Source organism: Vicugna pacos, chromosome 6 (genome assembly GCF_048564905.1).
Source record: "Vicugna pacos chromosome 6, VicPac4, whole genome shotgun sequence".
NCBI lineage: Eukaryota > Metazoa > Chordata > Mammalia > Artiodactyla > Camelidae > Vicugna > Vicugna pacos.
The window spans coordinates 12,941,546-12,965,839 of record NC_132992.1 but is presented as its reverse complement, the minus strand read 5'-3'; the positions used below and the strand labels follow the sequence as shown (position 1 = coordinate 12,965,839).

Sequence of the window (24,294 nt, the reverse complement as noted above, 5' to 3'; positions counted from 1 at the left end):
TATCAAAAAATATGAGCAATATACCTTTCCCCGTGCTCAAAGAACAGAGAAAGTACCTGCCTAAGAAAGGAAAAGATAGCTGGGAGAATCTTTGCTCTTGGCACATTATTTTTCCTAAATATATCTATGAAAAAATACATATGTAATTATTTCCATCTCCATTTTACTCAAGAAGGAAATGAGAAACAGTATTTAAGTCATTTACACATGACATAGTAATTAGAGATAGAACCAAGGCTTAATTTCCTGACCATAACCTAGCCAGTGATACTCCTTCAAGAAAGGTGGTTCGGTTTTAGACCGAAAAAAAAGAGAGAGAGAGAGAGAGAGAGAGAGAGAAACCCCCCGAACTGGCAGAATGGGGTGCCAACTCTGACCTTAATGAGGGCAGGGATTTGGAATAAGGAACAGCAGCATGCTTTGCTTTTCAGAGTCTTGTCTGCTGCTCCAAGAACCAAAAAGAACTGAAATCCAAGAAAGTGTCCTTCATTGACCCAGGCTGCATCCATGCAGCAGTTTCTAAACTTATTAGAAGCAAAAGGAATTATATATAGTGATTTTTTTGTTACAAAATTTTAATAAACATTTATTTTCAACCTCAGTTCATTGTTGTGACTCCTACCATGTGGCAGAAAAAAGCCCTTTTAGTATAATTTACATACCTGGATTCTGTATTAACATAGCCTAATAAGACAGTTCATCCAGAGCTCCATAATTTACTCTGAACCTGTGAATGCAAAATATGTTCTAGCATGTGGAAATGTTTACATGCAAAAATATTTACTTCTAAAATAATTTGGTGTATATGAAACATTTGAATCCTTGATTCTGTATAGACCCAGGCAGAAATATAATCAGAATTTGCATAAAGATGAGGTGAGTTAGGATAAAAATACAAGACATTTTTCTTGTTCAGAGATGCTGATGAAACATTAGATGCAATTACAATGTAAGTGTACTTTACTGAATGTTACTGTTAAATAGGTCTGACCTAGTCTGTGGAATTACTGAGCAATTGAAAACCACTTACTTTCAGAATCTGTTCCATTACTTGACTGAAGTGAAGTCTAATGGTGGAGTGAAAATCCCAGAGGTCAAAGGAGATGAAGCCTGGAAGGTTTTCTTTGATGATGCTTCCCAAGAAATAGTTGATGAATTTGCAATGCGTTATGGGATTGAATCCATTTATCAAGCTATGACGTGAGTACTACAGAACATTTACGTGTTTGGAAATATCTGTGGAAGTCTAGAGAAACAAACAAAAAAGAGAATATTCATCTCCCTTCTTCTAATACAAGTGAAATTTTGATTAAAAAAGAATTACATTTTAATGTGCTGATTGGATGCTGGCTACCCTCTCTCTTATAACTATAAAGCTCTAAGGGATCGGTAACTCACTGCCATCATCTTCCTGATTCTCATTCTGTTCTCAAAGTACGGTTCCCTTACTAGCAGCATTAGCAGCACCTGGGAACTGAGCACTGCAGATTTTCTACCCTCCTTCAGACCTACAGAATCAGAAACTCGGAGGGAGGGGCCCAGTGATCTGGGTTTTAATATGCCCTAGGTGGTTCTCGTACACTCTGAAGTTTGAGAACCAATGCCCTATTTGATATTGAGAAAATTAAAGCCTGATGATGTAAGTGCCCTGTCCAAGGTTACGAAGCCCGTTAGCATCAGAGACCCACCTGGAGCCATTACGTTCTCTTGACCCTAACCAATATCCTTCCTTCCTTTATTTATATCAGTGCTGCTAAGTCAGGAAAATGAAGATTTATTGAGCACCTGTAGAACCTAAATAGAACAGTAAATGTAGTACAATAGAGGTGACCCGTACAGACACACACCGCTTACTGAGGAGTTTCAGCACGGATTTAGAATTGGGTTATTAACTTTCCCACAGTTCATCTTGTGCAACCTGGTCTAATTTTGTAAGTGCATTTTGTTCAGGTATAAGCTATGTATCACATGTAAACTATTTATGTACATACATTAGTCGACTGTTCTTTCATATTAAAGATCACATGATATTCTCATGTGAACACAATGGATGCTGACCCAGGTAATCATTCTCAACCATCTTGACAGTTGTTGAGTGGACTGAGAATCTTCAAAGTGTACTGCTCAGAGAATTAATCAGCAGTCATATATTTAGAACAGCATATGGAAGAATTTTTTTAAAATTTCTGATAAAGTGTGTGTGCTTTTTCAGTTTATAGAATGTCCCAATGCTAGATAAAAAAAGACTCATAGATTCTTAGGCAAGAAAAGGAACTTAAAGGTGACCCACCTGAGCCTCTCTGCACGTCAGGAAACACCGTTTTTGCATCCCTCGCTGATTGTCGTCCTCTCTGTGCTTGCTCACCTGCGATAACAGGGAGCTCACTTCTTTTGGGGCAGCCTGTTTTGTAAATGGAGCAGCCATGATGAAGTCTGTGCCATGTTGGTGGCTGCAGGAACTGATCAGAACATCTAGGATAAAATATGAGTACAATTAAAATGCAACTCTGATTAACAATCTAAAGTAAATGAACCATTCTTCCAAAAGAGAGCTATGTTTTAAAAAAAAAAAACAGAACAAGAAAACCGGCTTTTGGAAAGAATCTCAGTAAAAGAAAGGATCAAATTGAGCTTATTCCGAAATATTTCTGTGAGTTGATGTCACATTTATCACCACATTTCTTATATTCTGAGAGCACAATCACATTACTGCAGAAAAAAAATGGTTAAGTATATGATAGTTTAAAAGAGAAGAATCATCCATCCTTTACCTTATCACTTTTATTTTTCTGTTGCCTTTAACCTAAGTAAATAGTAATGATTTAAAAAAGTATTTTTGGATACTCTTTTTGGTATCAAGTGACTGACAGGTGAATTGGGTTCCCTGGGATTTACAGGAGTCACTGTGACAGAGCCTCTGCTCACACAGAAAATAGTCTGAAGCAGGGGTCGGCAAAATTTTGTTTTCTGTTAAGGGTCATAGAGTAAATATTTTCAGCTTTGTGAGTCCTGTGGTCACTGTCACAGCTGCTCAACTCTTTTCCCAGTGCGCAAGCAGCCACAGACGTCAACACAGCCGCTTGGCTGTGCTCTGATAAAACTCTGTTTACAAGCGAAAGCTGTGGACTGGGTTTCACTGTGGACCTCAGATGGCCAAGTGTTGGTCTAAAGAGAGGACGCAAGGCAGGTAAACGTAAGGAAGAAGAATGCCAGCTTTTTGTGCGGTAAATTGACAAATGCACTTGAACTATAACAAAATGCAGCAGAGTATTTCCGCTGCTGGTACACGTTCGGTTTGACATTGGTATTTTCGTTTTTCAAATGTTGCTTTTAGTATTAAGTACCGGCCGAGCGGGCGGTGACTGTGCCCTCAGCCTCACGAAACTTCAGACAGGCTGCCTTTGCCTCTAGGCCCCTGGCCTCCCCCTCACCTTGGCCCGTACAGAATCCAGAGCCTCACTCATGGGCCCCTGACTTCCCTTTCCTCAGAGCGTTTATTTTAGAAAACTTACTGTAAATTCCTTCTCTGCCCTTTGGGTGTATAAACATTTTTTAAAGCATTTTGTCGGGTTTTCAGCTCTGGATAAGCTTTGTCAAGGACCTGGGAGCTGTTCTTTATTTATTTATTTTTTAAATTGAAGTATAGTCCGTTACAATGTGTCGATTTCTGGTGTACAGCATAGTGTCTCAGTCATGCACATACGTACATATAGTGGTTTTCATATTCTTTTCCATTAAAGGTTATTACAAGATATTGAATATAGTTCCCTGTGCTATACAGCATCAACTTGCTGTTTATCTATTTTATATATAGTAGTTAGTATCTGCAAATCTTGAACTCTCAATTTATCCCTTCCCACCCCCTCTTCCCCACCTGGTAACCATAAGTTTGTTTTCTATCTGTGAGTCTCTTTCTGTTTTGTAAATAAGATCATTTGTATCTTTTTTTTTAGATTCCCAAAAAAAAGTGGTATCATACGGTATTTTTCTTTCTCTTTCTGGCTTATTCTTGCGGACTTTCTTAGATACCACTGGATCAGAAAAAGCAGATCATTTTCTTTTGATATTTAAAGTCCCTTTAAGCTTAGCCAAATTCCCAAGTACCTTCATAATCTTCCTCTTTTATTATAGATTGCTTGGTTTCTTTTAAGCCTACTCCCATTTATTTGAAGATGGATTTGGAGCAGAAATGAATGAAGGGGAAAGTATGTGTTAAGTCAGAGAGTCTGGTTGCACATTATTAAATTTTCCTCTTGTGTATTTCTTATCATAAGGAGGAGGCTGAATCTGTTTTGCTGGTAAATAATCTGAACATTAATGCTGAACTTGCCAGTCCTCCAAGGTGCTTCCTGCTTACTGTATATGCTCTATCCTTTTACCACAGAATGAGGGCACAATTTATTAGCCCTATTTGTAGCATAAAAATCTATCCTTTGTTTTGGAGCATTTGAGAGAAGGAAGGAGATTACTGTTTTCCTATTTGGACAAGTGATTGATCAAAGACCTGGAGGATTTGTTCCCACATGGTAAATTTAACCACCCATCTCAAACAAAAGCAATTTTCCAATTTGTGACAGTAAGAGTCTGTTCCCTTTTTCAAAGGAGCACGCTATTCCACACGTTTAGCATGAGGTAAGGCATAAAACCTGTTTTCCATCATGATAATCTTGGCAGTTCTGGTTACTTGTCATCCATTTATGCAGACATATGTGTTCTTAATCATGATCTGACAGACCAACTGTTCACCCCCAAACACAAGCAAGGGAGTTTCATGTCGAGCACCAAGGATTAAATTGTCCTCTAGAGGTAATTTCTGCCAAGCAAATGCATTTTAACTGAGCATTTAAAGAGTCGTCTATTCAAAAATGAAGCCCAAGATGTCTCACAAAATGTAAGATTCCATTAGACTTTAGTCATCATGCCTCTGTAATACTGAATAAGGGACAACCACTGGGTCAGTGTTTTTTGTTTTTTTTTTTTTTACCTCAGCCTGCTTAACAGACAACACATACTTCAGCACTGGCCTTCTTAACCTAACTCATATTTCGAGCCAGAACTGTTGAGACAAAGTTTACTTTAAAGCCACTAGTGTATTTTAGCCATTTGAGCCATGAGCCTACTTTCTAAGGAGAGTGCTGCTTAATTGAATCATTCATTCTTTTAAGGCATTCCTACCAAATGCCAGGAAGTTTTCTTGGCACATAGAATTCATCAGCAACCAAGAAGTTAAGGTTCAGTCTCTCATGGAGCCCGCATTCCAGAAGGTGTAATTCATTTATTCGATAGACACTGAGGAGCTAAGTATGAGGACTTACACAGGGCAGTGGGGATATGGCAATAAAAGGAGTGCTTTTCCTCAGTGAGCTCCTAATCTAGGGAGAAGAGGAATAATAAATTAGATAATAACCAGACACCGTAATGGAGTACAATAAGAGTGGAGACATGGAGGGGCCGGTTCAGGCACAGATGAAGAGAAAGCTGCTGGGTAGCCAGAGGGTCCCATCCTGACTTGCTCTTCAACCTCCGTCATTCCCCTCCACTCTGTGCATTTCATTACTTTCCTGTCCCACCCCACTGCCCTGATACTCCAAACCGCCATCACTGAGCTGGAGCAGTCCTTAGCGTCTGTGGAAAGCTATGATGCTTTTATCCAAATGAGAAGTGATCCTTAAATGTTTGAGCCCCTCTTTAGTGACAGCAGTGATTAAAATCACTTGAAATGCATACTAATCTGAACTTTCAGGGGCAAATGTGATTATTATTTTAGTATATTTCTCACATCAGGAATAGAGCTAGTCTTACTTTTCATCTTCTGCTGTTTCCCTGAAATCTCTTCTAAGGATCACCGTTTTCCTTTTGGTGCTTCTTTCCAATCATTCTGCTCTTATTTTCATAATTGATTTTTAAATCTTCAGGATCAAAGGCATTTCTCATCCTTTGAAATCATAAGATGGGTGTGATAAAGGCCAGTTGTCCAGAAAAAGTCAGATGAGATAGATGGTTGTCTTATTTTTTGTTTCCATCATGATGCCTACAAAACAATCGCAAGTGAGCTGAATCCAGATGTGTTACTTGAAATAAGAATGACTTCCCAGTATTTTGCTGATAATATTTTGAGAATGAATGGTTGATAATGTTCTAGCTGTTGCTTCACCTGAAAACACGCCAGTAACTATCCCATTATCAGCAATTTAAGCATCTTTGGAGTTTGTTGCTCTAACTTTCCCCATGGCACTGAAATTCCACTTATTAAATTGATTTGACACTAATCCTGTTTTCTTGCAAAAGCAAAGTCAAGTGATTTTAACATTATTAATCCCTTGTTTTTTAATCATGTCTTTCTGGGGAAATGTTAAACAATTTGAGAGATCAGTCAGTAGTATATTTTGAGCTATTTGGTTTAAAGGTGTACTTGTGGAGGGAGCGGTTTGCTGCAGGGATATACTCAGTCATTTTAAGTTGCTAATTGTACTTTTAATCCTGTTCCCCTCTCCCTCCTTGGAATAATTTAAATAGTATTAGAACTGTGGCCTTAAAAGGAAATGATTTTCAAGGAAATGGTTAGAAGCAAGAAAGCTTGCCTTGATAGTAACCATGTGTAAGGAATGGGCACACATCAACTGAGAGGCAAACGGCCACATTGAAGACCAGGTAGAAGTCTGTTAGCTGAAAACTCAAAGTGCAAAGGGTGCCTCAGAATGATTCCTTTGTCCCCTGGTTCCTGGTCATCCCAGCTAACCATGGGCTCCAGTGGAATCACATGTTGATGATAGGAGGAAGTAATGTGTACAGCTGGACTCAGTATCTCCATGTTCAGAGATGGTTGGCATGTTAAGGCTTGTAAGGATTAGATCTTCTGATAGTTTCTCTCCTTTTGCAGATGGAGAAACTGAATCTAACAGTGAGGAAGTTACTTTTGTAAGGTCAGAATAGGGGTTGGATTAGAATGACTATACCATAGTACCTTTAAATTGGCTGCCCAGAATCCCTCCCTCCTCTGCCACACACACATACCAAAAAAGCTTTTAGCTGACCATTGCTTCAAGATTTCTAGCTATAACCACTAACCCTAATGAATACTTTTGCTTCTTTGAAATTTGTCTCTCTTTTTTTTCCTTTTTGCCCTCAGTCATGTAAGAAATGAGTACTTTGATGCATACTATTACCTATATTATATCCGCTGCCGAGTCATTTACCATTTACGGTTAAAAGTGCACGTGAAAAGGCAATTTCAATATAGATTGTTGTTAGGGTACCAAAGGGTACTATCTAACTTACCATGCTCCTAGTCACGCTTTCTGAGAAAGACGGGTATTTTTACCAACCAGGTGAAAGATGGTACTCCTTAGCGTGACCTGGAAATCAGTTTCTAAGTTTTAGTGGTTTTTTTTTTTTAGTTAATATCAAAAGCTTAAACATTTGATCTTGGTATTCCAACTGATTATTTACCCCTGAGTCACTAATTCTAAGTAGAACATTTTATATAAGTTCTAAAAGGTGACAGTTACTTCCCAAATATTGTGTCTTTAATTTTTAGGTGTATTGAGACATGTTCAACTTAATTCTTTCCAAATTTAGAAGGGTCGTGTTTATGACTTTGACCTATTTTCCTTTTACTGAACAACAATTTTGTTTTCCATTTTAGTCATCTGACAAGAAAAACACCATAATAATGTTAACTTGATATTGAAACTGACGTAAGTATCTATTGGGAAGAAAAGTATCATTAAGGGAAATACTGGGTTTTTCTCATTATCCTCCTTTGATTTTCACGTTTTCACCATTCTCATCCCTGTATTTTGCCTCAGGAAGTTATGAGCCAAGAACTTTTCATTAGTATCTTTAAAATTAATTATTGATGTATTTTATTGAGTGAAATAGGGCTGGTATCTATTGCACAGTAATTTATAGTAGTTTTTCAATCTAGTCATTAATCAGAACTTAGTAAGATCTATGATAAATTTTGAAAGAAAAAAAATTGAGTGATTTGACTTCCACAAAAATCTTAATGATACTGTAGAAAATAATATAGATTATATAGTTTTACATTGTATACTTTAAAGATGCTTTACAAAAATATAAAGAAAAATTTACTTTAGATAATCTAACGAAACTTTTAAAAGGAATTGGATTACTTTGTTTCTTATTGATGCTAAGAGTCACAAAGAGACATAAAATCAATAACAGGGCAAAAGTTGAGTTAACATTTTAAATATACATGTTACATATTTTTCTGATAAGAGTAATAAAAAAGGCTAACAGTAAATTATTTTTAAAGGACACGATGTGTTTTTTTAAATCACGAAAATTGTAGCTCCATCCAGAGAAAAACACTGACTATTTTTGTTAATAGTGTTTCTGACCAAGTTTTTGGTCATTTTTGCTGTGTGTGTGTGTGTGTTTTGAGATAATAGCATACAAAGATGTTTGCATTCTGCTTGTTTGGCAACTTAAAAGGTTCTTTTGAATCAGTATTCGTTGACCACCTGGGTGTTGTCAGCATTCACCTGCAGACTTCACACCGATAGGCAAGCCTCTGAAAATGTTCCCTATGTGCCATGACTTTATTCAGATGCAGTTTGCTTTTAGTTTGAGGAAAGATAATCACCTGCTCCTATTGGTGGGCTCTTTAAATATAAGAGCTGGATTTCTTTTCCTAGATACTGTAAACAACCTGTGAATTCTGTTCTGGCTAGAAGCGGACCATAAAAGTTATGTAGAAACCCCAGGGTATACTATTCCCAGTGTTCCTCCAGCCCTTTCTTCCCACTAGCTTCAAATCCCATTGCCCATTGCATCAGCTGTATTGTAGTCGTGGGAGCTGCGTACTCTTTAATGGGTAGAGAGTGAGAAAGTGTGGGAAATGAGACAGCTTTACTGGCTTAGAAAGCCATTGCCATGGAACAGGAAAGTGATTGACAGCCTTGCTGGCCAGCAGCCTAGATCCCTCCCCTCTAATAGAGGGGTAGACAGTGCATGGTTCTATTCTTCTGTTTCCTCTCCAGTCAGGCTAATATTTTAGGGGTTTAGACACTAGTTAGTCACTAAAGATCTCTCAATCTACCCAGCTGCCTTAAACTTAAGCAAAGTCCCTTCTAGATACCAGGAAATCTGATTGATACCTCTAACTTTCAGTGTTGTTTGAGTTTACATCCTTTTTTTTTTTGGTTTCCTTGGATATCGCCGTGGGAGATTCAGAGGCGGAGGTCATGTACAGCTGGCTACCGCCCATCAGACTCCAGCAATCATCAGTTACATGTTCATCAGAAAGTAAAATATTACTATCAGTTCTCCAAGAAGAATGCATGCCTAATGCTCTGGAAAATTTAAAATACTGCTCTCAGTCCACCAATTATAAACAGAATACCATTCACCTTCAGAGTTGTGATCATTGTGCATTAACTTCTATGCACTTCAACCCAATGTTCACAAAGCAATCATTTTGATAAACTGTCACACTCAAGGTAGCCATGCCCTGCCTCTAACTCTGCCTAAATACCACTGGCTCTGATTGCTTCATTTGTTTTCATTAAGCCCTTACTGGTCAACTCCTGTGTACAAGAAAGCACTATGCTAGAGGTGGACTGGAGAAAATGATGACTAAACATGAACTCAACACTTTCTGGAAGAAACAGATACGTGCACAAGTAATACACCACATCAAAGAAAGAGGGAAGAGGGTAAATGAAGAGAAGGTGTACCCTGGTGGTTAAGAGAGATGATTCTGAACTTAAATTGCTTGAACTCCAGCCCTTAATCACTTTATTTGCTTGGTAAACTTAGGGAGGGAAAAAACTCCAAAAGGAAAGAAATATCTAATCGCAGCAAGTACAGAGAGGGTGTGGGACTTCAGAAGCCCTGGTGAAACAAAGCAAAACAAAAACATAACCTTCCTAAGCCGGTCTAGTTTCCAAAGTGTTCTCAGCTGTTCTTGGTGGAAAACAGCAGCTTTCCCACCTGTTTTTCACATTTGCAGAGGTCATAATACACTTTTGGGTATAACATGGGTAAAAAGCTAGTTCAAATTTGTTTTTGCCAGAAAGTTTAGGTTTTAGAGAAATACTCAAGGTTTCATGTTTTGGAGTTCAGAAACAGTGTGATTCTGTAATTTTTAGATTATCTCAAGGTGTAAAAGATTTTGTTCTATCTGACTGTGGTCTGTGAAGTGCTGAGTCATATTGGAAGCAGGACAGAAATGCCATTTTTTGCTTCTCCATCTCCATCTCCTAAATTGTTTTATCTGCTTCCAATCCCTGCTCATCTCAATCCATCTTGACACCACTTCAGAGTCATCTTTCCAGATTCATCTGATAACATCAGTTCTCTCTGAGGAAATTGCAGCTAACTCCGTTTGGTCCACATGAGAGAGTCAGAACTCCTTAGCTAGAGACCAACAGAATCTGGTCTTGATCCACTTTACCTTGGTCATTCTTCTGCTGCCTTTTTTTTTTTTTTTTTAATTCTGTCTTCTTAGTTCAAACCCTGTCACTCCTCTAACACTGATCTGGTTGTGGTCACAATGATGTTTATTTGTCAAGTCCATTAGTGATTTTATGTCCTTGTAAGACTCTTTCAATGCGCCTAACAGCATCAATTATCCTTCACCCTTAAAACCCCTATTCCCATGGTTTCCCTAATTCTGGTGTCCTGAATTTTTTTTTAACCTGTTTGTTTTGTTTTGTTTTGTTTTTTAGTTTGGTCTCAGTTATAGTATTTACTTGTTTTTCTTCTACTAGCCCCTTTTATGTTGGTGTTTCCCAAATTCCCTTCCCTGACACTTCTCCTCATTCTACATAATTTTCCCTGGATGATCTTATCCATTCTAGTGGTTTTTGGACTGACTTCTACATGCTGATGACCCCCAGATTGAGGTATCCAGCCCAGGTCTCCAATAACCTAGTAGACATTTCTCTGTGGAAGCTCTAAGAGCGCCTTAAACTCCACTGAACACATAATCCCTACTTTACGATTCCTTTTTCCTTTTTCGTTCCTCACTCACTTGCAGAATCACCATTCACCCAGTCACCCAAACTAGAGCCTTGGAACTTAACCATTCCTCTTTCTTACCTCGGACTCCTTATCAGACACCAAGGCCTGACAGTGTTTCCTCTCTCCATATTCTTCACACCCTTTCTGTCTTCCCTGTCTGTATGCCTATTGCTGTAATTCAGACACCTATTATCTTTCCCCTACATAGCTTCCGAATTGGACTCTTCGCAGTCTCACCTTCCTTAAAGCCATCCTCCTAAAAATCTCCGCCCAACCAAATCTATTTGAAAATTCAACTCTGATGATGTTCCTTCCTGCTCCATGTAAACAACTAGAGTTTGTTGGAGATAATTTTTTACTTACATTGACTGTAAGATTTTGAGGCTTGAAATAAGCTTTTGCTCTGTAGAATATGTGCAACTTGCCTAACATATTGCACAAAACTATCCTATATAACCTTCCTCTCACCTCTGATCATCAACAGCTTGGAATGTTCTCGTGGAGATTTGGGCTCCACCAACCTAAAATTGCTAGGGTTCATTATACACAATATTTTGTTTCGTTCCATTGTAATTGGTTTGTATTCTTCCATTCTTCTGAAATAGATTCTTTGTCTCTAGCAGGCCATATGCTTGGTTGGCTATCTCTTAGTCATGCATTAACTCTTAGCCCAGCCTCATTTCAAGAAATCTCCCTTGACCCTCCGCACCACGCTACAGTATACACACTAATTTGGTGTCCCAAATGACTCTGTTTTTCTTACAACTTTTTCATAATTGTATTATGTTTCTTAAATAACTTGATTCTCCCAGTGGATTCATTGCTATATACCTAATGCCTAATACAGTGTCTGGCATTCAGGCATATTCACTAGCTATTTATCAAACGAAGGTGTAAAACCAAGCTCTAAGGACACTAAACTCTCCGTTCTTCCATGGCCATTATGTAAACTGTCAGCTATTTCCCTCTAACTTCTCTTACAGTAGGTTCACCACTAGTGGACTCAAGTCATCCCACAGACCTCTGCCCGCCATCTCCAGGCCTCACTCTTCTGTCCCATGGTCCACCCGACCCTTGATGTACTTCTATGACAGCACTTTCTCTCGTGTGACAAGATGAGGGCTTGATGTGTGTGCCTCTCAATTAGGGTACACATTTTTTATACCAGGACTGTTTTAATCAACTCTAGATCCTTATCAGGAAGAATAGCCCCAGAAATGTAGGCAATCCATAGTCAGTAAAGGGACAATAGCCAGATGCCTTAAACATAAAAAAATGGATAAAAGGTTAAAGAGTAGAAAAACACAAGAATCAATTGTAATTCTAAGCAATTCTAAGAAGAAAAAGTATTATAATTCTATTTGGTTATAAATTAAAGTTATTTTTTAAAGGAAATTAGAAGTGTGAACAGTAATTTATTTTCACTGTTTTCTAATTCTTTATGAATGTTTTGTATAAATATTAATGATAAAAGCATAGGAAGGGTTGCATAAATGAGACAAATCAAAGTTATATTTATCTACATGACTATGCCTATATTACCCCTAGATTTTTACATCTAAAGTATAAATTATTTGTTAAACCTCTCACTTTGGTTATAAAGTTTGGGATCCCAAAGCCAGTTTCATAGGGCATTTTCATTCATGACGATATTGGCTGAATCATCTCAAAGTATGAAGTAGACAAAGCTTGGTTGTTGATATGCTCAGTCTTTCCAAATTACACTCACTTTTCCCCTCAAATGGCTTGTAAGCTTAGCAGTGTTCAGTAATTGCATCATCTTCAACATAAACCTTTCTGTTTCACTTACAATTTCACACTGTGAGTGCTTTAAGCAGCATAGTCATATATTCCTTCATTATTTCTGCTGAAAGTACCAGCTAAGCTGTTGCTGCCACTCTAATCGGGCACCAAAAATCACAGGGTGGCAGCCACCAGAAGTAAAGACTAAGCCACGCAGTGGCGTTAGGAGGACATGAATCCTTGTTTAAGATCAAGAACAAGGTTATTTGTCCTGGTGACCTCCAGCGGCCCTTTAAGTAGATAATGCATGCTCAGGGAAATGAACTTCTGGTCTTTGAGTTTCTTGACAGTTTATTTTGACAGTTGTTTGTCTATCTCTAGTTCCCCCAGGTATGTGTATTTCTCTTTAGTCATACTCCACACCATTACATTAAGGCACTGCATATCCCATAACTCTTGACTTCTGATTTGGGCATAGAACATCTATTTGTAAATTGTTGAAAAAAGAAAGAAGTGTGATAACATATACTAGGATTTTTTTAAACCACTTTTTAATTGAAATATAGTTAATTTACAATGTCATGTTAGTTTTAGGTGTCCATTAAAGTAATTCAGTTATATATATATATATATATATATATAAATATAAATTTTACATATACGCATATAAATTTTACATATATATTTTTCATATTCTTTTCCATTATAGGTTATTACAGGATACTGAATATAGTTCCCTGTGCTATACAGTAGGTCCTTGTTGGTTATCTGTTTTATACATAGTAGTGTGTATATGTTAATCCCAAACTCCTAATTTAGACCCCCCCCTCAAGTTTTTTTTAAATTTAAATTTTGAATATATTCACAGTACTTTTGGTATTCTAAAAATATTAATTATAATTAGTGTATAATAAAATCAAAAGATGAATCATTTATATAAAAGAAGCACTCAGTGATCATCTCATTCCAGGGTGAAATTACACAAATCATGTAACTCATGGTATATACATTGTAATTCATGATCCTCAAAGATCCATGTTGAAAACTTGAACCTACTTTTGTTAGCCAATGCCATGACAAGCTAGGTGCATGGCTGGATGAGATCTCTGAGAAGCACCATTTCCAGGGCCACCATCCAGGGCATTTATTTATGGAGGTCTGTGTTTGTGGTTCAGCAATGCAAAATTCAGAGATGCCTAGGTGGTGGATAAATAACTGAAATATGAGAGCAAAGTAGGATCAAATTATGTACTGACATTTTCTTTCCTCCATGTGTATTTTGTCTTTTCACTTTTATTGTAAGCTGTGCTATCAATTTTTAAGTCTTTTGTTAGTGTTCAAATGAAACAGGGTTTCTTGAGAGAAATAACAGAATTGAATACTTGATGCTTCTGATGTCTGTAAATGATCCTGTTACTCAAGGTTTAAAAGAAATGGTCTGTAAGCACAAAGCTGGCATAATTCAGTGTGTCTTTGCTGCTCATCTGTGTGCTTAGTTAAATCCTGGTTTTAACAAAGTCTGGGAAAACAGAACTGCTATGGAACACACTCTTTTATGTCAGAAGCTCACACACTGGACCCAAATCAGATATTAAATTCACTTGTTCAATCAGTGGGCAGTGAAACAGGGGCATCTTGTTTATGTTGTCTATGTGAGAGGAATACAAGTGTGAAAGAACATTCTGGTTGGAATACAGCATTTCAGGAACTGAAGTGACTGGAGACAGAGTTGCCAGAGAAAGGGAGACTCCTGGGTTGTTACTTTTGGGCAGCGCTAGAGTCTGCGGGAAATTGGACTTTTTGTGTGGACACACAGCACTCCCGGTAGATAGATCATGCATCAATCCCAGTGGCACATCACAGTCTAGTTAAGCCACTTCGCATTTGTGAATGGGAAATTTTTAAGAGGCTGAAATTGCTATCTCTTTCAATCAGAGACTGTGGGAGTCTTCTCTCCTTTTCACAGATACAGTCGAGGAATTATTTAATTGCTGATGTGAGAGGATATGCTGGTATGTGGATTAACTAGGTTCTGTTTTTAAAGCACTTAATGTTTTTGTCTTGCAGGCACTTTTCATGTCTGTCTTCTAAATACATGTGCCCTGGTGTCCCTGCTGTAATGAGCACCTTGCTGGCAAATATAAATGCTTTCTATGCTCACACAAGCGTTTCAACAAATGTACAGGTTTCTGCCTCAGATCGATTTGCCGCTACCAACTTTGGTGTAAGTATTATTTTTTGAACTTGAAAATTCCCAGTAGCTTGTGGGAGTTAGAGTTTCAAGGGGTTTTGGATCCCAGATAGTCTTAGAATATTATTGCAGAAGGTATGTCTTTGGGAGTTTCAGTATAATAGACCAAAGCTTAAAGTTTATTTGAACCGTATTTAGTGAAATATATTTATTTGACAGTCAATAGGCATCTTCATTAAATTAAAGCTTCCTATCTGGAATGACTTTTTCAGTGGGGAATGAATTTTGTGATAGAGTACTGGGATTTTATGGGAAATTCTCCGAGTGTGCAGATTTGGGATTCACCATTTTAGATGTTGTTCCCTGGCAAGTGTGAGCTTGGTTGACCTCTCTGGAGCCTTTTGGGCTCCATCTGCACTTCCTGTTGGTTTCTACTGGTACTGGTGTATGAGGACATACCTTCTAAGTAAAAAAAAAAAAGTTAGCTGTATGAAGATTCCAAGAGTACTATTTACCTAATTAAGACAGTCTACCTGAAGTATTCAAATGCATCAAAGACCCATTGAAAAGTAAAGATGCGAAGCTCCTGAGGAGTATTTACCTGTTGTGCCTGTCACCAGAACCCATTCTCTCTAAGCATAATTGAATTGAAATTGACAAGACTGGAAATAGGATAGAAAATAACAGTAATCCTGGTAAAGTGGTGATGATGTAAACTAAGAATTGGTGGGGGTGGAATTTGAAGGACAGATTCCAGAGCTCTTCAGGGCATAGAATCAACAGCACTTGGTATCTCTAGTCCTGTGAGCAGTGAGGGAAAGGGAAAGATACCTGGGAAGATTCCCATGGTTTTGTCCTGGGCACCTGGGTAGACGGTAGCTCTGCTAGTAACCCCGTGAGACAGGTAATTCTGTTCTCCTTTGTTTGTGGAGGAAACTGAGTTCCATTCTAGGAAAGTGATTTCCATGACACCATAGTTACTCTTTTCACTTCACTTCCAAATTGGTTCACTGAGTAGATTTTGTTATTAAGTTCTTAGAAATCAAATTTTGGGGTATATATCGCAGAGTAGAAACAGATGAGACCCAGCAAATAAAAGAGTATAAAGCCAGTAGGAAAAAAAAAATGTGCTGCTGTGTTTACTCTTTTCCTGTCCTTTTCATCTAAAAAAATACATGTGAAGTATGTGAGATGTGGTGGAATGAGTCAAAGGAAAAAGCAGTTGTTATTTAATGACAAATCAAAACAAATACTCGTAGAAGAGAACATTGGGTTAGGATTCCTGGGGGCAGGGTTGGGGGGAGTTTGTTTTCAAATTTAACAAGTCAGTTCAGTCATTCAAGCCTCAATTTCCCTATCTGTTCAGTGAGGGTAACGATTATTGCTCTAACACATTGCTCAAATTTAAGACGAAAATCAAATGAGGTAAAAGATGACAAGCTACTTTCTAAGAGTGAAAGCGCTCTGTAAATGTAAGGTATGAGGATTTCCTCTCTTCTGCTTACCTGCAGTATGAACAGTGCACCATCAGCCACTTTCTGTTAGATAGACTCTTGCAAGAACTGGGACCAAGGAAAACTCCCTGGCCAGCTCAACAAAATACTATTACAGCCATTACCAGGTCATAGTACAGTTTTGTTATACAAACCTCATTCTGTTAACAGTGTTCATTGTCTTGGGATTTTACCTGTAACATAAAGCACTCAGTGTTATGACGTTGTTTTGCTTTTGATATTCTGCCTGGGTATATTGTAGAGAATAAGCCAACGTTGTGGAACACTGAGCCTTTCTATCTCTGAGTAGAAAGACATGTTTCAATGATTAATTTCCACCATAAAAGCTACCTGGAGGAAAATGAGATCGCATGCGCCTTTACTTCATGCTGACCCAAAGAAGAGAAATCAAATTGATTTCACTACTTTGCAGTATTTCAGTAGCAACACAGTTATAACAAAGTTCATTTTGTAAATCAAATAACTTAGAGAAGAGGGTCTAAAAAGAAATCTTTCTTAAAACTACATCTTGATAACTTGGTGATTTGATATGTCAACTTGGCTAGATTTTTCTCTGCCTATTGAAAATAATGCTATTTGATCAGTCAAATATACACAAGTGTAATGTTTTCCACCTCTACTTTAGGGCCTGGAGTTCTTAGTTATGTGACTTCTGAAGCTGATACTGTCACCTGTGACTCAGGAACACCATTAAATTGGCTACTTTTTACCTTTTTGAAAGGTGTAATCCAGACATTTTGAGTCTTCCAAAAAGAAACCAATGGAAAAGCTTTCTTACCAATGAGGATTGTAAAACAAATGTTAAGAAAACTATTACTCTTTCAAATTCAGATGTCTTATGTACAAGTGTTGTTTAAAGTCATGGTTTGGATGAAAAATGTTCAAGAATAAAGTGAAAAGGATAGAACCCTTCCTTGGGTGTGGAGGGAAGGGAAAAGCAAAATTTGCTGAGGAAAATAATTAGAAAAATTGGATAAAAGTGATAACAAAAATATGACATTATGAAAGACAAGGCAAAACTATTTTAAGAGAAGAGGAGCGTCTAATATTGTCAACTGCAGCAAAAAGTTCAAGTAAAATGGGGAAAGAAATCAGCCCATTGGATTTGGCAATTAGGAAGTCATTGCTTAGGAGTGAAGCAGTTGAGCTTAAGGCCTAATTTCATAGAGATCTTCAGTGAATGGCATATATGAATGGTTGTGTAAAATTAGGGTTCAATTATTCCCTAAAATGTAATATAATCTTTAAAAAATCAGGTTTTTAAAGAAAAGTTGTATAATTGAGCAATACCCATGAAATAATGATAAATTAAAATATGTACATACAGAACTCTATAGTCTAATTCCAACATTGAAAACACACACACATAAATACACACATACGTACTAGTTTAGGAATAAGCCTGAAAGAAAATGTGCCAAAATGCCAAAGGTGCAGCCTCATAGTGGGATTAGAGCTAATATTTAGTTGTTTTTGTTTTGCATTCATCTTGTTACTAAAATTGTCAATTTCTCTATATGAAACTTGTATTTGATAATAAAAATGGAAAAAAAGAGTGAAAGTGGGTGAGGAAATGAAAGATTGTTCTGTTAAGCAACTTGAATGAGAGGATAAATGGAGATTGGTCAAGAGTGAAAAGGTTTTGCCATGAAAAACCCGATTATTTTTACTCTCTGGTTGGATAGGAGTTTTTACCATTTAGTAAGACCAAATGTGACCATATTTATAGATTGTTAGGATGGGAACTAGCTGCAAGTTGCAGATTTATCAGATGGGAAATAAGTGACGCAGTAACATCCCGGAAGAGAAAGAAGTAAGTGTAGTCACGAGGGCAGAAGGAGGGACATTCTGTGGAATTGGGTAACAGTGATAATAAAAATCTGAAAATTCTTATTCTTTGGAATACAAAAGGACAAGTTCTGTTCTGAAATTTGAGGAGATAGTGTGTCAGTCCTTGAGGAGAATGCTTTGGATACAGGAGGGGAAAACTGATGGAGTGACACCCTATTTCCTTAATTTTCTGTATGGTTCTCTGCAGGACAAGAAATGCTCGTCCATAAGACAAGGGCTATGATGTAGACGCATGAGGTAGAGGAGGCTGAGAAAGGCCTGGGTAAGCTCCTGAAGGGAATAGAAAGATGAATGCTTTGGGGCCAAGTAAGAGGAATGCCTGGTAAAGCTGAAGGTCTCATTTGAAATTGGGAAGCATGAATCTGTTTCCACCGCAATTCATGTGGCTGTGATTTTTTTTTTTTCTCAGAATTTCTCAGCATTCAGATACTAATGTAGTAACAAATACAGCAGATGGTTAGATTAACTCTAGGTGAAATTTTACAAAAAAAAAAAAAGGCAATGGAAGAGTAAGAGAATTAATATATAGGTGATGCTGTCAAAAGAAAATTGAAGTGATCAGCATGGAGAGTCTAGGTTTGATAAGTGGCACCATGAGAGAAAGAGAGACAGAGACAAAGGATTTGTGTAGGAACATCAAACATTTAGTTGAGATTACAAAAGGGAAGTCTCAGGTCCAAGATATATTTCTGGGAGTAGATTGCTGTGAATTAAGTGTAAAACAGTGCTGTTCTGGGGCTAGTTTGTACCTACTGATAGGCAGTGATTGCTGAATTTGCAGAAGTATTGCAAGCTGGTTGTAGAATACAGCCATCCTGGAAGCTGGAAATACTTGAAACTGGAAATACTACAATACTACATCATGAAAATTGGCAAATGTTAAAAATCAAGGCTTTCTTTGTTTTGGAGAGATGATTTTGCAGCGTATCACTGAGTGCAAAGATTGCTGGAAGTCACGGAGAGGAAAGAACTTTATTGAATCAGACATCTCTGTAGATGTTGAAAACACCGTGGGTAGAGCTAGAGTTGGAAAGGAAGACAGCTCCATGAGGTGGGGGGTCCATATTTCAACTCTGAAGAAGTCTTTAGGAAACTTATTTAGTGAGTTATCTTAAGCACAGATAGCAAATTAATTATTAGTAAAATTGATGTTATCTAGCTCAGTTTTTTTTTTCTTGGTCATAGATACCCTTTTTGGCATAGCAAGTATGCTAACACATACTCCTTTTTCATCACACATACTCTTGTTTGTCCACTTGTTCATTCAAGATGTATTTCTGTGGTCCTTCATGTAAGGCACTATGGTAGATAGTAAAGGGACTGAGATAAAGGTTGATCTGTGTTCTCCAGGGCTTACACTCTAATGGGATAGTCACATAATCATGTGTACAGTAACTGTAAATCCCTCCCCAAATGGGGTAAGCGTCAAAAGAGCTGATATTTATAAATTTGTGATTGAAGAGGAGGAAGTGACTGACACTCTTCAGAAGCTTATGGAAACTTGGAAAGGAATCGTGCTTTTAGGGATGAGTAGCATTTTTCAAAGTCCAAAAAATAATAGGGAAACCACCTTAGGCCTGGGAAGACTTTTATGTAAAGACGAGAACCAGTAAAGATGCAAAAATAATTTCAAAGTGTGTATCTTCCTGAGTAGGGAAGGTAGAATAAAAGATGGATGCAAAAGAGGAAGCTGTGTAACTGGTTTGACATTAGATTGCTGAGGACCTTTAATGCCCACTAAGAGGTTTGAACTTCATTCTTGAGGCATAGTGTATAATCTGATAGACTTTCCTATTTAGAAAGATGACTGTGTAGAGGAAATGTTGCAGAGGGGAGAGAGAGAATGTGCAGGAGATGGGGAGTCAACTACGGTGAAGGATGGGAACTACATTTGTGGTGGTGATCACTGTAGTGTACTCAGATGTCAAATTAGGATACTGTGCTCTTTAAACTTACGTCATAATTTAAAAAATCAGCACCTCCCCCTAATCACAGAACCACACTCCCAACATGTGCATTCTTTTTCCAAATCCCCAGGAAATCAAAATTTCTGATAAAGTGACAAAAATGCTTATAATTATAGAAAATGCAAAAAAAAAGTCTAAAATAAACAATTTGCAAAGAAAGAAAAGACAAGACAATGCTCTAAAAATAAAAAAGGGAAATTAGGACTTAGCCAGGAAGAAACCTTTCTAAAGTTTAGTCAAACTAAGGGAAACATTAGGCTTTCTTGTTCAGTGAATGATAATATCTCATGCTTTTCAAATTTGCCCATAAAGTTACTCCATATATACTCTTCGAATTTGTCACTTATTAATTACTATGTTGATGATAGCATCTTTGTGATGGCATTTTATAACTTTATGTTATCCCTGTTGGTATCAGTATTAATCTCAAATCAATAAGAAATATAAATATATGTCCAGTATGTTCATATGATTAACATTAATTAAATTATCAAATATTATCAAAATAACCAATGCATTAAAACTACTTGAAATGTTTCTTTCCTGCTTAAAGAATGATTGCTTTTGACATGACTTGGAAAGAAACCTTGTACAATTTGCTGGTCCAGGTCAGAATAATTTCATCCTACTCTTGTAAATTTTATAATAACCTAAAATCACGTTGAACACGCAGCTCAGGCTCCTCCCAGGGGAGCTAAATCAGGTGAGCACCCCCGGAGTTTAAGCATCATTAGTTTCAGGTTAAATCTACCCCTGCTGTCAGAGGAGACATTGAGAAACACAGGAATGGGAGAGAAGCTCGGGATGGTGCAGACGTTTTTACATACCTCATAAGCACTTTTCCTTTTGCAAGGTCCCAGGATCCTAGGGAAACTTCCCAAGAGTGTCCTTGTGGGCGAGATACCACCTCCTCCAACTCAAAATTGCCCCTCTTTTCATGGGCCTAACCTGGCTCATCAACTGGTCTTATATGGCTCATGAGCTTAGGATGGATTTTACATTTTTAAATGGTTTTTTTTTTAAATCAAAAGATTATTATTTTGTGGTATGTGAAATTTTCATGTCAGTATCTGTAAACAGAGTTTTCTTGGGACACAGCCATGCTCATCTGTTTATATATTGTTTATGGAAGCCATTGTGCTACAGTGGTAGAGTTTAATAGTTGTGACAGAGACTACAAAGCTGAAAATATGTACTGTCTGGCTCTTGACAGATACTTCGCTGACCTCTGGTCTAGAGTTATTCTTGTCAACTAATTAAACCTAAATTTTTGATAACTGATAATAGTTAGTACTCGTATTATAGATGTGGCCCTTACCAAATACCAGACTTATTCAGTTCTTCCCAAATACAAACTGAATAATGTGGTAGTTTCAGATATTGCGGTGTGCCCCTCAGAGAAACCCTTTTTAATCACACAGTCTTTTCTTATTTCTCAAATCACACCATGTAGGTAATAAGCCTCCTCTGCTCTCACAAAGACAACCTCACTCTAGCTAAATAGAAATATGGTAAATAAAATTAAATTTCAGGCCACCCTGCTGTTTAAAAAATGCCTATGAAGATGCAATCAGCAGCACACTTTTAATTTCACATCCTCTAATGTTGTTTGGGATTTAGTACCCCCAAGCCTGGTCGTTTCCTCCTCAGTTTTCTGTTTTCCTTGAATGTAAATTTTCCAGCTGGGCACGGAAGACCTAGGTGGGGAGACCAAGTGTGTGATCTGTATCAGTGAGAATTCTGTTCAGCTGCCTAAAACAGAAACTCCACAAACTTAACTACATAATTTTTCCCATATAATCTAAGCGCAGAGGTAATAAGGAATTCAGGGCTCGTGCAGCTGATCAGGAAGGTAATTTTTTGAAAGGATGGGCAGACAGTTAGGGTGAGGTGTAGGGACTCCTTCTGGCTTCCTGCCTCACTGTTCTTAGCATGTTTAGCTTTTCCTCTTACAGTACAAGATGACGGGTGGACCTTCTCAAATCCAGTCTGAGTTTAAGGAGGGAAAAGGAGAGATGCACAAAGGACCGATGGATTAAAAAAGCCTGACGAAGAATTACAGAGCAAATGCTAATACAACAAATGCTCTTGGCCACGTGCTCTTCTGGAGTCTTTCCAGATTATAATTCATTGATAATTTGCTGCCTGGGTCCATCCCCTTTAATAAGCTGGTGACGTCTCATTGGGCAAAACCATGCTACATGGCCATTCCTAGAGTAGAAGAGGCCTGGGAAGGGAGGCATTTCATAAAGGACACACTGACTCTTGAGGAAGGAAGAGAGGAAGAACGGATAGTCGGGCAGACAACCAGAACAGTTGGTCCCAGCGTTTATAATAGGACCAGTGACTTGGGTCATAGTATGGTTGACCAGGGTTGTGTCTGCTGTCTTAATGATTTGTACCAATCACACAGGTCACAGAAAGCAGCCAGAGACTGACATGTACACAGTGGTTTTCACAGTCATTGAATGATGAACTGTACTGTGGCCGAGACTAATGATTGTAGTGGCTCTTTTATTTTTCTATTTTATTTGGGAGCCACTGACTCATACCAGTGGAGGTAGGGGTTTAAAAAAGGACAGCCTAGGTCACCTTCTCCCCTGGGAAGGAGTGAGAGAGTAAGAAAGAAAATCTAAGACACTCACCGTATTCTTTTTTTGGCAGCTTTACTGGAAAGTCTTACTTGCCTAACAAGATGACTCCTTCATTGCCTCCACGTTGTTGGCACTCAAACTTAGTTCACTAAGTATAAGCCTCATAAAAGACAGTTTATTCAGGAAATTGGAGTTTCAACTGAGGAACAATTCATCAACTCCTATTAATATTCAGCTCACTTCATCAAGATCTATGACTTCAAGGGACAAGAGTTCTATATAAATCCACCTTGTATGTGAAACTACTAGGAAAAATGTCTACTTTTGCTAATATATTCCGAAGTACAATTTAGTGTTTACAGAATATTAATGTAGGGAGAGACCTTTGCTATCATATACTACCACTCTGTTTATTTTTTTCACTTTTGATTAGAAATCTGAGAGTCAGAATGGTGTTTTGTCTACCTATGAAGGTTGTGACTGATGTTTTTACTTTGTTTAACCCACACAACTGTATACTCATGCTTATTAGCAACACTCCTTAGTTCTTCTATGGAGAGGTTAGTCTAACCCTGATACAGCATCAGAAGGAAGCAGTGGTCATTTTTGTTGGCCTAATATTTTACGCATTTTTAGCACTAAGTCATAAACATACTTTAAAGGCAGTCGATCCTTTCAGATTATGAAGTCTGTACTTGTTACCAAAAGGAAAATGCTTTTGAGGTTGTCTTTGACAACAACAGCAGCTGTTCCCACTCCCATAGATGGGAGAAGTTTAAAAACCTACCATTTAATTTTGGGGAGGTGGTGCAGTGTGCAGGTGGAGAAGGAGTGATGGGTTATATTTTCTCCTGCTGACTCGTATGCTGTGAATCAGTACTGGGGCAATTCGGTTGTCTGGATTCTTTCTACATAACACAGCTTTGGAAACTTTCTCACTTATCATATAGAGTCAGCGTGACTTAGGGGAAAGAGCGTGGATTTGGTGTCAAAGGGGCCTGAGTTTGAACCGCTGCTCTGCCACATAGCAGTTAGAACTCACTGACGTCTTTGAACCTTTCTCTCTGTAAAATGGGGACAGCAACTCAGGCGAATTTTGTTGTGAAGACTACATTTAGAACAATGATTTCTCTTCTTCTGTTTTGTGTTTGCTTTGTACAGAGAGAAAAATTCATAAAGCTACTGGACCAGTTGCATAACTCTTTAAGAATTGACCTGTCAAAGTATAGGGTATGTACAAAATTATTTGCCTAAAGGTAAAAGATTCTGTTTGGCTGAGATGATTTCTTGTCATGTTGTAAAAAAGTATATATATTCATTATGTAATGGGAAAGTAAACATACTGACTTTGGAATCTTGGGTCCTGTACCAAGTAATCAAGTAGACATCCCTTGTTCAGGTACCTGGCCCACATAAGCCTACAGCAATACTGGGGTGGGTGTGTG

At 37.8% G+C, this 24,294-nt stretch overlaps 1 protein-coding gene across 2 annotated transcripts in view; it reads left to right on the top strand.

Moving 5' to 3' along the window:
• Nucleotides 1–24,294, top strand: part of UNC13C (unc-13 homolog C) — a 471,320-nt gene that overhangs the window by 223,113 nt on the left and 223,913 nt on the right. For both annotated transcript variants that reach the window (XM_031672763.2, XM_072962394.1), the window contains 3 exons: nucleotides 1,037–1,200; nucleotides 14,800–14,956; nucleotides 24,011–24,079. In XM_031672763.2, coding sequence (XP_031528623.1) covers nucleotides 1,037–1,200; nucleotides 14,800–14,956; nucleotides 24,011–24,079 — 390 coding nt within the window. The remainder of the gene's footprint in view (nucleotides 1–1,036; nucleotides 1,201–14,799; nucleotides 14,957–24,010; nucleotides 24,080–24,294) is intronic.